At 43.5% G+C, this 13,129-nt stretch overlaps 2 protein-coding genes across 2 annotated transcripts in view; both read left to right on the top strand.

The window, feature by feature from the left end:
* The window catches only part of hoga1 (4-hydroxy-2-oxoglutarate aldolase 1), a 154,630-nt gene that overhangs the window by 79,324 nt on the left and 62,177 nt on the right, over positions 1 to 13,129 (top strand). The gene's annotated exons all lie outside the window — the stretch shown is intronic.
* Positions 1 to 13,129, top strand: part of lcor (ligand dependent nuclear receptor corepressor) — a 60,263-nt gene that overhangs the window by 42,135 nt on the left and 4,999 nt on the right. The window contains exons 3-6 of the mRNA XM_084006070.1: positions 563 to 642; positions 3,978 to 4,089; positions 8,782 to 9,258; positions 10,838 to 10,928. Of these exons, the coding sequence (XP_083862196.1) occupies positions 563 to 642; positions 3,978 to 4,089; positions 8,782 to 9,258; positions 10,838 to 10,928 (760 nt within the window). The remainder of the gene's footprint in view (positions 1 to 562; positions 643 to 3,977; positions 4,090 to 8,781; positions 9,259 to 10,837; positions 10,929 to 13,129) is intronic.

The raw sequence follows: 13,129 nt of genomic DNA, 5'->3' as shown, positions 1-13,129 counted from the left end.
AGACAGCAGTGAATTTCTTCATCCCACCGAACACGTTTCACAGAAAGGTGGATGGAAACCGGGTAATACGTTCTTAGTACAGAGGGCTGGAGGGCATGAACAAACACACACACACACACACACACACACACACACACACACATATACACACACACACACACACACACACACACACACACACACACACACACAGCGTCTGTGGTCTTTACATAAATGTATCGGTGTGGAACTGAGCTCGTCTGTCACTCTCCGGTTTGGTTCGATTTTCGTGAAGTTTAGTCATCACCGCTGTAATTACAAGTGAGAGGTTTTGATGCCCCCCCCCCCCATTCATCTACACCTCAATGACAGCTGGGGTTTTTTTTAAATAAAACGTCAGCTCGGTTTGAACATCCAGATACAGATTCTAACACACAAACAAAAGATCAAAAACAGCTGTTTTGTAGTTTTAAGGGGGGTGATATTTTATCAGTGTGTATTTGGGAGGATGGATCAGATGCTGTGTGCATTAAGTTTAGAGGTATATTTCGTGTGTTTAACCCTTTCTTTCCGTCTCGTCCAGACTGCGAGCCAGAGGAAGTGTCTGACTGGTCCTTCGATGACAACTGTCTCTTCTGCTGCTTAAGACGTGAGAAAGTCAAGGTAGGAGACATCGTCCAGGTTTCCTGTCCTGTTTAAGGTCAAATAAACATACTCGTGTATATATATATAAAACATTTTTATTTTGTGACATAGTATGATAGATATATATTACAATTTGTTATGACTTTTTAAAGACATTTTTAATGACAGAATCTGCTTGTTTTATGACATGCTATACTATGACTTTCTTTAATGAAATATTATACTCTGATGTTTCTACTTTTCTTTTACAACATATCATACTATGATTTTTTTTTACAACATGCTACTCTAACAATTCCGCTACACAATTTTAGTGACATTTTTTATTACTATAATCTGATGTTTTACATTTTCTACGACTATACTATCACTTTTTCCGACATGGAATATCATGACTTTTTAATCAGTTTTTCAACACACTGGACTATTTTTATTACTCATTTTCAACATATTGTTCTCTGATTTTTTCCAACAAACTTTATAATATGACATGAGACATGATACAGTGAGTTTTTTTATGACTATACATTTTAACGTGAGAAGGAGGGAGGAGCTCAGTGTATCACAGGAAGTCACCAGACAGTATAGGCCTATAGCAGCTTAACTAAGGGCTGGTTCAAGGCGAGCCTGAGCCAGCCCTTAGCTGGGAGCTACTTTGGAACCAGGAACCACAAATAACCAAATCACTTTAATGGGGTTAAAAGACGTATTGCTGCCTTATAATAGGGAGTGAATAATAATCTAGTCTTGAGATGCACAGACTCGTTTTACCCCAATGCTTTATATCCTGACATTCTTGACAGCTTTATCATTAGGGCATCTGTTTCCCAGGTGTTCGGAGCCAAGAACAATATCTTCACTTTTGAGTTTTCTTTATGACATTTTTATGACATGCTATGCTATGAATTTTCATGATTTTTTTTTGACAACATACTATACTATAGCTTTTTATGACATCTTTTTTTACGACATATTACATTACGACAGGTTTACGACTCTTTTATGACATACTATGACAGTTTTATGACGTAGTATACATCATGTTTTCGGGTGTCCGGCCCGTACGAGGGAATCTCTTCAAAATGTTGGCACGAATGTCCACCTGGACTCAAAAGATGAACCTCAAGGTCACTGTGACATCACGAAACGAGCCGACTTGAGAATGCATATGTTGATTATGACAATTTCACATACTAGAATAAAAATATGTAGTTTAGCTAAACGGATAGGATGGGACCACCTGTAGTGACGTTTTAAACAGACGCGGATGTAAACTTGCAACTTCGGTCGGTGGCGATTCAAGTGTACCTTTGGACGGACCCAGGTCTTTGTCCCGCCTCCTCCTGCATGCTTGTTATTTGTGTTGTTCACGTATCGTGGTCTTGACCACCATGATTTGGAGGTGTGTGTGTGTGTGTGTGTGTGTGGAGGAGGAGGAGGATGACGGTGTAAATTAGTGAGACAGCCGCGGAGAGGCCAGCGCCTCCTCTCCACCGTTTCTCCCCGGCTAATGAGCGATCAGAGCAGAATAGTAATGAGCGTTTATGTCGACACGTTGGCGATGCGTCTCCTGTAGACGAAGCACCGACGAAGTTCCTCCATCTATGAAGTCATTCTATGATAAATGCAATAAAGGAAGCTGATGGAAATATTCAATTAGATGTTTCATGAATTTGCTCAATTCACCATAGAGACCTGGTGAAGGGACCCCCAAGGCCCACAGAGACCTGGTGGAGGGACCCCCTATTACATTATTAAAGCGGGCCAATAATAATGTGTAGTGCAGCCTATAGTGCCATAATTATTGACAGATTCATGTTTTAATTATATTTTGGCATTTCTACATCAGAATTTCTCACCATAATATGAAATAAACAGGGAAATTTAAATTTGATTATTGATCAAATAATTTTAGGGACCCCCTGCAGTAACTCTGCAGACCCCCTGGGGTTACCGGACCCCAGGTAGAAGATCTCTGTTGTTAAACTCTTTTAAGGACTTCTTGTCTGTGTTTTCCATCTCCTTTACTTTTGGGTTGGTGACTGAACAAGTGACGAGGGAGGGGAAGGAAGTTGGGGGGGGCTTCCCTCTACCGTTGCTTGTTTTTCAACTTGACCCCAGCCCGACCCCCAAGGTCGGCCATCTGTCTCCTAAAAACATCCTTGCTCCACCCCGCCCCCCCCCCCCCCATCTGTCTCTGCTGGAGATAATGAAGCACATTCCCCCTTCAGTATGTAAACGGTACACAAATACAACTGAAGTTCCTGTGTGTAACACTGTAACTACAGACGGATGGAACAGTCCAAATCAATCCACAGAGCAAAAATCCATCCAGCCGAGCCGAGCAGGGATCGCAGGAGATCTTTCTGACGGGTCAATAATTATGTCAGCCGCTCGTAGTGTGCAAATCAAAATAAAGCCAATAATAAAACTACAATTTTTGCGGCAGCCCTTTAATTGTATTCCTCTTCTCACTCGATAGGATCTTTTATTCATCCGTCAGGGCTCCTCGAAAGTTCTCTCTCTCTTCGCTGTTATTACCCTCTGCTTGTTTGTGAAATGCCAGAGGAGCTTTCAGTGGGCGGGAATCATCGATTCATTGATCTGAAGCCACGCAGACCGCCAGCGGAAACACAGAAGGAGAGAGAGCTTGAGGGCGCTCAAAATGAAGAGGACGGGAACGCTCTCGACTCGGCTTGTTGCTTTGTCTCCAGCCATCGACGCTAACGGACACATTCCCTCTGAAACACGGTTCATAATAGTCGTCAGGCTTGAGACCTTGGGCGTCCTGAGGAAGCCGTTTGATTGGCTGTCAGCTTGAACAGTAGAGGCTCCTTGTTGTGTCATTTTATTGCTTACTGACCAGCTCGTGTTCAGACGTCACGTTTACATGTGCTGGTTTTTGATTCTGCTCAGTGGAATTCATAATATTATTTTCTCACACCCAAAGAAATGTATACAGTTAAAACATCGTCTTGAAAGAGGAAGGGTCTAAGAACCCTGAGTAGACCTGCTCCATGTGAGCTAAGGGGTGTGAATGTTAGTATTTAGGCCCAAGAGACCGTTCAGTGCCTCGTAGACCAGGAACAGGATTTTAAAATCTTTCCATTTACACTCTGGGGAAGCCAGTACGTTTGAGAGGCGGGACTAAGCGAAGGAAACAATGTGTCAATGTACTTATTGGTGAATCACAAGAAGGTGAGCATCCAGATACAGATATGTACGTTTTCCTGCTGGCTGGACGTGGTTAAAGGAGCGCGATAGAAAACCTCCGATTGCGGGCCAGCGCGTGATGTGACTGTGACGGGTTGGTTTCAGTACTCACTCGTTTGTGTCTTTGTCTGTTGGTGTAGGAGCACAGCGTGGAGAAGGGTGGAGGCAGCCAGGTGCTGTCAGAGCAGTCTCGGATCAGCCGGCTGGAGAGACAGGCCCAAGACTTCCTCAATGCTGTGTTCCACAGGAAAGGTAACTAGCACACACACACACACACACACACACAAATGAATATTTAGCTGATTTCAACAATGTGGGTGCAAGCGAAAGGTAATAAAAAACATTTTCTTTCCCTCCATAACGCATTCAGACGCTAATAAAAACAACTCGTTAGTGTAAAATTTATAGCAGGTATGATCTGCAACGTTCTCCATCAAAGAAAACCTTTAATCAGGGAGGAAGCGAGTCTCTTCTGGAGAACGATGTGTGAAGTTGTGTGTCATCTGCATAATTGTGGCTTGGATAAAAAAAAGGGGGACCGAGGATCGATTCCTGAGGGACACCCAGATCTAACTTCATCAAAGTTTTTAAAACTGGAACAAAGACATCTCTGCCCTCCAGGTAGACCCCGAAATCAGCTCAGATCTGGGCCAGAGAGGCCGACCCACTTTCCAAACCTGTGCCAACAGCGCCATCATTACTATAAGAGGAGGGGGGGGATTTCACGTGGTATTGAGCTGGTTACGAGAAAATGGTGCTGATTTGGGGGGGTGGAGAATTTCAGGATTTATAGTTAACAGAGAGTTTTGCCTCATTTCCAAGGAAATACATGAACACACTGGGGAACAGAGATGAGCCCAGGGGTGCTAACAAGCTAACATGTTGGTTTCTCGGTGTTCAGACACTGTAAAGATAAGAATCTCTCTCTCTCTACTGTCCTCTTGTGGGTGGAGTTTAAAAAGGCGACCGTGGATATGTTTTTGTCGTTTATCAATTGTTTCTGATTCAGTTTTTCTCATGGAGTTTGAGTCCATCAATGAAGAGGAACTGAACTGAATATTCAGCCTTAAAGTTGAGAGCCAATTATAAAATTATGCAAACTTACTTAGAATTACTAGAATGTTTCTTCAATAAATTTCTTAATTTTGATTCGTCAACCACATGATTAGACACAATTTGATGGGAAAAAAATTCGATAAAATTGTAAAACACAGAATTTAGAAAAATTAAAACGGAATCTGGAAAAAATTCAACGGATTTCATAGGGCTGTAATATTTTTTATAGTTTATATTTTATTTATTATCCTATGACGTGAAATAATTGAGAGTCCTGGTTTCACATTGAAAAGAGATGGATGACGCTCTGCAACTCTGTCTTGGTCCTCACATGTACATGCACCGTCAGCTCCAGTTGCTGGTCTCAAATCAGCACCTGTTCAGAGTCAGAATAATATGCAGAGTTGCCATAATAATAATAATCCACCTCTAAACCGGGAGTGTATCATGTTCAGTCCCGACGCAGGCAGAGAAGCTTTCCGGGGAGGAGAGGAAGCAGATGTCCAATCAATGCTCGGCCATAATCAATCTGGCTTCCCTCGCACAGGCAACGCTGCCTGTGGAGCTGCATATACAGTATATATATATACAGTATACACACACATATGTACAGATACACTGTATGTGAGTTCTGGATTATTTCAGCCTATCTTCAGGATTAGATTTTTGGGCTAATGTATTGTTTGTATTATTTAGGGTTGGATTCAGCACGCATAGGAAGTATCCAAATAATAGAGCTGCTGGTTACAAAGAGATAAGTGCGGCCGATTTATCTGGGACAATGCCAGATTAACGCATTCATAACAAATGAGTGTCGTCGCCATCGTCACTGTTTTTCATTCCATGAAGCTGAGGAGATCAAAGAGGAGTGTGAGATGTGGGCTTTGTTTCCTCACAGCTGGGGGTAATAAGGGAGTTTAAGTTTGACTCTAAGTGGTCTCCTGGTACTTGTTGCTCTTGTTCAAGTTGTTCTTATCATTTCACTCTAATGGATACTTGATTTTTTTAGTGGAAGCCGAAACCTTTTCTTTGATTAATTGATGTTAAAATTAGAAATGCAAAGTGATATAATATATGGTATAATATAAAAGGGATACTTATATAATACAGTATGGCATGATATGATACAATGCTACCTGATGCAGTAGCAAATATCCTCTTGTATGTGATAACAACATCTTGTTGTCTTTTACATCTTAAGTCTTAAGTGGATGGATGGAGGGAGGGAGGGAGGCATGGATGGATGGATGGATGGATAGTTGGATGGATGGATGGATGGGTGGAGTGATGGATGGATGGAGGGATGGGTGGAGGGGATGGATGGATGGATGGTTGGGTGGGTGGGTGGATGGATGGATGGATGGATGGTTGGGTGGATGGATGGATGGATGGATGGACGGATGGATGGAGTGATGGATGGTTGGGTGGATGGATGGATGGGTGGAGCGATGGATGGATGGAGGGATGGGTGGAGGGGATGGATGGATGGATGGGTTGATGGAGGGATGGATGGATGGGTGGAGGGGATGGGTGGATGGATGGGTGGATGGACTGTTGGGTGGAGGGATGGGTGGATGGATGGATGGATGGACTGTTGGGTGGAGGGATGGGTGGATGGATGGATGGATCAAGATTGTTGTTCATCAATGGATGGATGGATGGATGGGTGGATAGTAGGGTTGGGTACCTTTCACATTTGAACCGATATCGGTACCGGTGCCGGTGCCTAGTGTTCGGTCTCGGTATCCAACGATGCTTTTTTCGGTACCTTACTGTAACTGAACTGTAACGACTGGTTTTAACGACTACAACATTTGATTACAGTTAAAAAAAACTCACAACTTCTCAGTTTAAACATTTTATCAAACAGAATGCAAACACCCAAAACACACAAAACCCCACTGTATTACCCCCCTAAACATATAAAACATTATAAACACACGAACAGTATGGGCAAACATGTTTTAAAAAAACACACACACACACACACACACACACACACAGCCATGTGAACATTGTATTACCCCCCTAAACATATAAAACATTATGAACGCACAGAGTAGGGGCAGTAAACATTTTTTTTAAAACACACACACACACACACACAGAGTCAAGCTCAAACAAGCTAAAAAAAACTAGCGCTGCTGCTACTACTACGCAATTCTAAGCGGTGTAATTCTTTTTCAGAAAGACCAGCATATCTACTCTTTTCAGGTTGTAGCCTTGCCCGCTCCACACTCACTGTGTCCCCAGCCGTAGAGAACACCCGCTCTGAGGGTGTGGAGGAAGCCTGTACACAAAGATACAAAGATACGAAAGTTACAGTTTCGTAACATCATCATACCGTTAGGCAACTCACGTTAACTCGAACACAGTCCACAGAACAGAAGTCAATAAACAGTTTTTAAGGGTCTTTAATTTATTTAAGCTCTAACCTACTTTTTGTAGATTAGTTAACGACCCCCAATACTGAACGTTAAAGTTAGCAGAACTTCACCGTAATAGGATAGCCTAGCTTCTATGCTAGTTGCTATGCCATGTTATGATTCTACGCTGCTGATTCTATACATTTTGGAATAACCAAAGGGTGGTGATAATAACATTACAACCGTTAACCAGTTATTCAACTTTGCACACTTCTACCAACAACCGATCCAAATACCTACATTACATAGTTAACCTACCTGGAGATGCCGGCGATGACTCGATGTTGCTAGCTGCCGGTGTGCTGCTAGTTTCTGTCGCCGCAGCAATCGCGTTGTCATGATGACTCATGATCCAGTCGTGATTCAGAGCAGTGGGTGCGTTCCATATGTCAATGTTCACCATTATTTAAGTCATTTTAAGGAATATTATTCTGATTTATGATGTATGCCTCCTCCTGGCACAAGACACACACGTTTACATGTAAATGGAGCAATAAATTGGTCATATTTTTGCTTTCTGTTTCGAGTTGGACATAACGTTACACTCAGGCATATCAGCTGGTGCATTCTGCTCCGGATGTACGTGAAAGTACCGAAATTTGGCACCGTTGGATTTTACGTGAACCAATACCCGGTAATACCGACGTGTTTCGGTCGGTACCGGTAAAAGTACAGGGTTCGGTACCCAACCCTAGTGGATAGGTGGAGGGATGGGTGGATGGATGGATGGATGGATAGGGGGATGGAGTGACGGATGGTTGGGTGGATGGATGGATGGATGGATGGATAGGTGGAGGGATGGGTGGATGGAGTGATGGATGGTTGGGTGGATGGATGGATGGATGGATGGATGGATAGGTGGAGGGATGGGTGGATGGAGTGATGGATGGTTGGGTGGATGGATGGGTTGAAGGGATGGATGGATAGGTGGATGGAGTGATGGATGGTTGGGTGGAGGGATGGGTGGATAGGTGGATGGATGGGTTGAAGGGATGGATGGATAGGTGGATGGAGTGATGGATGGTTGGGTGGAGGGATGGGTTGAAGGGATGGATGGATCAAGATTGTTGTTCATCAATGGATGGAACAATTAAGTATTTTTCAGCTCTACTGTACGGTACCATGGATGGTTATTAAAACTCTGATGTCATCCCCAAGCGTACGTTCTAGATCGCGATTCAAGAAAGAAGATCAGGGCTGAACCTGATCCGATATACAATCTCTAAACGAGTGAATCCTGGGAACATTTAGGGAGGAATATGAAAGCTCCGGCTGAGGAATGGCAGGCAATAATCTGACATCAATAGGCGGGATTAAGATCTGCCTCTGGGTGATTTTAGGATTATTTCAGTAGAGCATCAGGATTACATTTTCAGGATGAAATGGGATAAATAAGCCTAGGAAGTTCCTGGAGGACGGGATGCTGACGTGTCTGTTCCTCTTGTTTCCGTTTCCCTTCCAGACCTCCCAAGTATCTCAGAACCTCACATTCCTCTCGTGGCTCGTGAGATCATGCAGCGAATGATCCGCCAGTTCGCTGCTGAATATACCTCAAAAACTACTCAGGACGACTCGCCCCCGCCCAACGGCACCATGAAGGACCAAAGCCTGCCGAGAGCGGCGTCTCTGGTGGCGGCCCCGTGCTCCCCGCCGGGGCCCCTGCCCACGCCGAGCTCCCCTCAATCGTCTGCCTCTTCCTCCCCGTCCCCGACCCCGGGGCCTGGCCTCAGCCCCGCCTCCACCATCACCACCGCCTCAGCATCCGCCTGCACCCAGAGCAGCAACGGTACGGGAGCCAGTAACGGCGGAGGGGGAGGAGCTACAGCTGCTGCCTCTGCACAGAATCCCGTCCTCAGCAAGCTTCTCATGGCGGACCAGGACGGCCCGCTGGACCTGTCCGTCAAAAAGAGCGAGGCTGACCCCGATCCCAGCCAGCAGGGTGAGAGCACCGCTTGTTTTACACTTACGTTTTACAATACTTTATAAATGAGACCGCCTCTGATACAGTATTCACACACACTAGGGCTGTTGGAATGAACTTGGGAATCTAATATAATTTGAATAGTAAAAAAAAATCAATGCTGAATGGATGCGTTTGACACATGAAGTCTGATGAACAATAAAGTTTTCTGAATCACAATCTCACTATCAGAAACAGCCGACAGCAGCGTGCACGCGGAGGTAACGTGGATATAACCACCGGCAGCACTCGGTGAAATGAAACAAAGATATGGACGCAGCTCTAGAAGCGATGACGTCATGACTAGTTTACTGCTAGCTAGATCGACCCGCGTCTCCATCGGCAGAAAGCTGTCAGCTGTTGGTAATTCAACATATTTATTGGTAATGTTATTGGAACGCCCTCTAGTGGACAGGAAGCCGCTCCAACAGAAGGGCTTTAACCCTCGGCCACAGTGGGATCGCTCACCCACTTTAATACCAGCAGCTTTTTGGAATCTGCTTACAGTAAGCCTCCTTCATTTTTGACAAAAAAAAAAGATTTAGGTATTTTCATTCACCTCACATTCTCACGTTAGCTCCATCTCTCACACACAAACAGAATACCTTTTAGATTAAATCTGATCAGATTATCCTCAAAGCTGGATCACACACACGTGCACACACACACACACACACACACACACACACACACACACACACGTGCACACACACACACGCGCACACTTGTTTAACACTAAACAGTTGATGTCATTTTAAGAAACATTAAGTCCACACAACGACCAATCAAAATCCATCTAAATGTACAGGCTTCAACAGAGAGTCTCACACTAACCAATTAATGATCCATAATTATCCACATATTGCATCATCCAAGACGAATATTATTTTGCATGCATTATAATGCATTCGATTTAACTTTTAGGAAAGAAAGAATAAAGAGTCTAATATTCTGTTTTTACAAATTTTCAATGAAAAACAACCTTTTTCAATTTTTTAATTTTAATTAATCTTCACTCATATCCAGACGAGAGGAGATATATTTCCCGTGCGTGACCTGATTTGCCTGACAAACATATTCACAAATAAACTGAGATTTCACACACAGCGTGTTGCCGTGTTTCCCAGACTTTGCTGCTCGAGTGTCACAAACGTCCACCTGTTCTGAAGCACACACAATATACACAACGAGATATAAATATATATATATATACTGTATATCACACACAAAACAGAAGAATAATATATAAAAGAAGAAGAAGTTGATTAATTCAGTGGTTTTCATATGAAGACTTATACATAAACAGTTGCAGAAGCTGTTAACGTAAGATGCTGATAGATTTAATTAATAACATGTACAATTATCTTGACAGCCTTCTGTCTCAGATATAACTCACATAAACACAATTATCTGAAATATGCCTTGTTTCCTTTCTGTTTGTTCCTTCCTCCTTTTAATGAAGGTGTGGTTTAAATTACATGTGTGTGTGTCCTTCACTCTAAATAAAGCTTTGAATGGGATCTGAGCTCAGTTGTGTTAAATCTTGTTTGCCCCCCAGACGGCGTCCTGGACCTCTCCACCAAGAAGGGCCACAGTGCCGGCAACCTCAAAACCTTCGCGGGCTCCTCCCCTGAGCCCGGGGTCAAAGGGTAAGACAACGCCATTAGTGAGACTTGGCCTGTGTGTGTGTGTCTTTGCTTCGCAGAGAGCTCTCGTTGTCATGGTAACACTAAACGCACCTTGGAGATCCGGCCCGTGGGGATGATGTCATACACCGATTCAGATGGGCATCCAGATGCCAAACCATGGCCGAGCCAAGGAATGTCGTTTTCACCCGTCGACGACGACAACCAGATGTGATCACATTGTGTGATGAACGTGGTCCGCATGCCGAAGCCTTTCAGACCTAAAACCGAAGGTGGTTCCCCACCTGGGGACCCTGAACCCTCAATCAATGGTCAAGTCCACTACATAGAGTCATCACAATGACCGCGCAAACCGTTTACAAGCCAACAGGCGACGGCGAGCAACACTCACACAATACTAAATGTTCAGCTTTGGGTGAAATACCACAAAGACCACCCATCGTCCACATGTAGGACACAAATGAATACCGGCGGGTCGGTATCATAGCAACCAGACGCAACCAAAGCATCTCAGCTGGTGATGTCACGATTATCCCGTCATCAAAATATGCTTAAAACTCAAAGTAAAATGGCAGCTAAACATACTCAAATCACTTTATATTTTGTTGAGAAAATTCTTATTTTTTACATCCTTTTTAGTGAAAAACATTCAAATAATCTTAAATAAGGTGATCGTGAATTATAAGGTCTCCCTGCATAAATAAAAGACACGTATATTTGTGTATCCTGTCTACCACGATAGCGATCTTGACCGTTTTGTGCAAGTCACAATGTTTATGATTATTTTTGTATTATTAATCATAATCTTTAATTTTAAGTCTTTAATCCTGATCCACGATGAAATCTTACACCGTCCCGTGTCTAGTCATCTCAGCTCTCTTACTTCCTGTGGATTTTACGTAAAAGAAGTTTGACTTTTGACCATATTAACGTTTGTTGTTTGTACAGATTTAATCAGTCATACGTTCTGTGTTGATTGTTGTTTGTGTTTTAAAGCATCGATAAAGTTTCCGAGGTGGATGAAAAAGGCTAGAAACCACCTGTAGAATCGAGAATGAATCCAAAGTGAAGCTCTGAGGGTCTTTGAAGGGTGTTGGCCTTCGCTCGATCGCTCCACATTTAGGGGCCTCAACATACTTCCACCCCCCCCTCGTCCTCCCACCTGATATGTCTTACTTATTGGTTTCACTCAGCTGATCGATACCTTGGTGGTACCTACTTCTCCAGTATTTATAATTCAGCCCCCCCCCCCCACCGGCCTGAAGCGAGAGTTCAATGGTGATACGTGTCAAACACATGACGGAGGCTTTGACTGCTTGGAGTCCGTTTCAGTGAACGTATTGACGATCCCCGGCGCTGTAGCTGATCATTTATTGATGAGCATGTACTCTGCCTTGAAGTCACGTATGAATCAGTAGCCGTCGTACTCGCCTCCACTCGCATCACGAGGGAATAAACAATCAGCGCTAATCGCGGCTGCCATTTCCAGGAATACTTTTGATCCGCAGGTCAAAGATGGATTAGTGGAGGTTCGATACGCTGCAGCGGTGGAGGATGTGGGCATAGAAAAACCTGCGGCCACCATGTGGGCTCTCTGATCCACAACATCAACTATATGACATGAAGTGTTACTGAATGATCCAATGGGGAAAACCTGAAACCTGGTTGTAAATGTCACAGTTCACAGACCTACTTTGACCCGTGCCGTTTGTATTTTTAGCGCACGTATTTATGTCTAGATGACCTTATTTGGAGTGTTGATGGAGCAGCTACAATGTTAGCGTAGCCTAGCACCCATCAACCAGACTCCATTCAGAAAACCAGCGTTTTAAAAGTAGTTATCTTGTGGTCTTGCAGACAGACCTAACAAAGCATGACTCAGCACTTTTTACTGATCACCATAATTATGGAGTTATTTCAGCATCCTTTTCATCTGGTTATTGATATTAAATCACAGATAATATATGATGAACAGTTACTAAATATACTCAGGCATTAAGGACATTTTGTGTGAAAAAAGAGTTGGAATGTCTTGCGATATTTCACTGGTTGGAATCACCAAGCCGAGCACATTGGATGTCCCCAGGAACGTCCAACGTCCCAGACGTTAAAGAGACGAGGATTCCGCAGACTCAGAAATGTTATTTTATTAATACGCTTGGAAAACACACAAGATTTGTTTTTAATAACTCAAGATATTACCT

This window comes from Eutrigla gurnardus (assembly GCF_963514095.1).
Source record: "Eutrigla gurnardus genome assembly, chromosome: 3".
In the NCBI taxonomy this organism is placed as follows: domain Eukaryota; kingdom Metazoa; phylum Chordata; class Actinopteri; order Perciformes; family Triglidae; genus Eutrigla; species Eutrigla gurnardus.
Note: the sequence above shows the minus strand (reverse complement) of the source record. Positions and strands in the feature narration are given on the sequence as shown.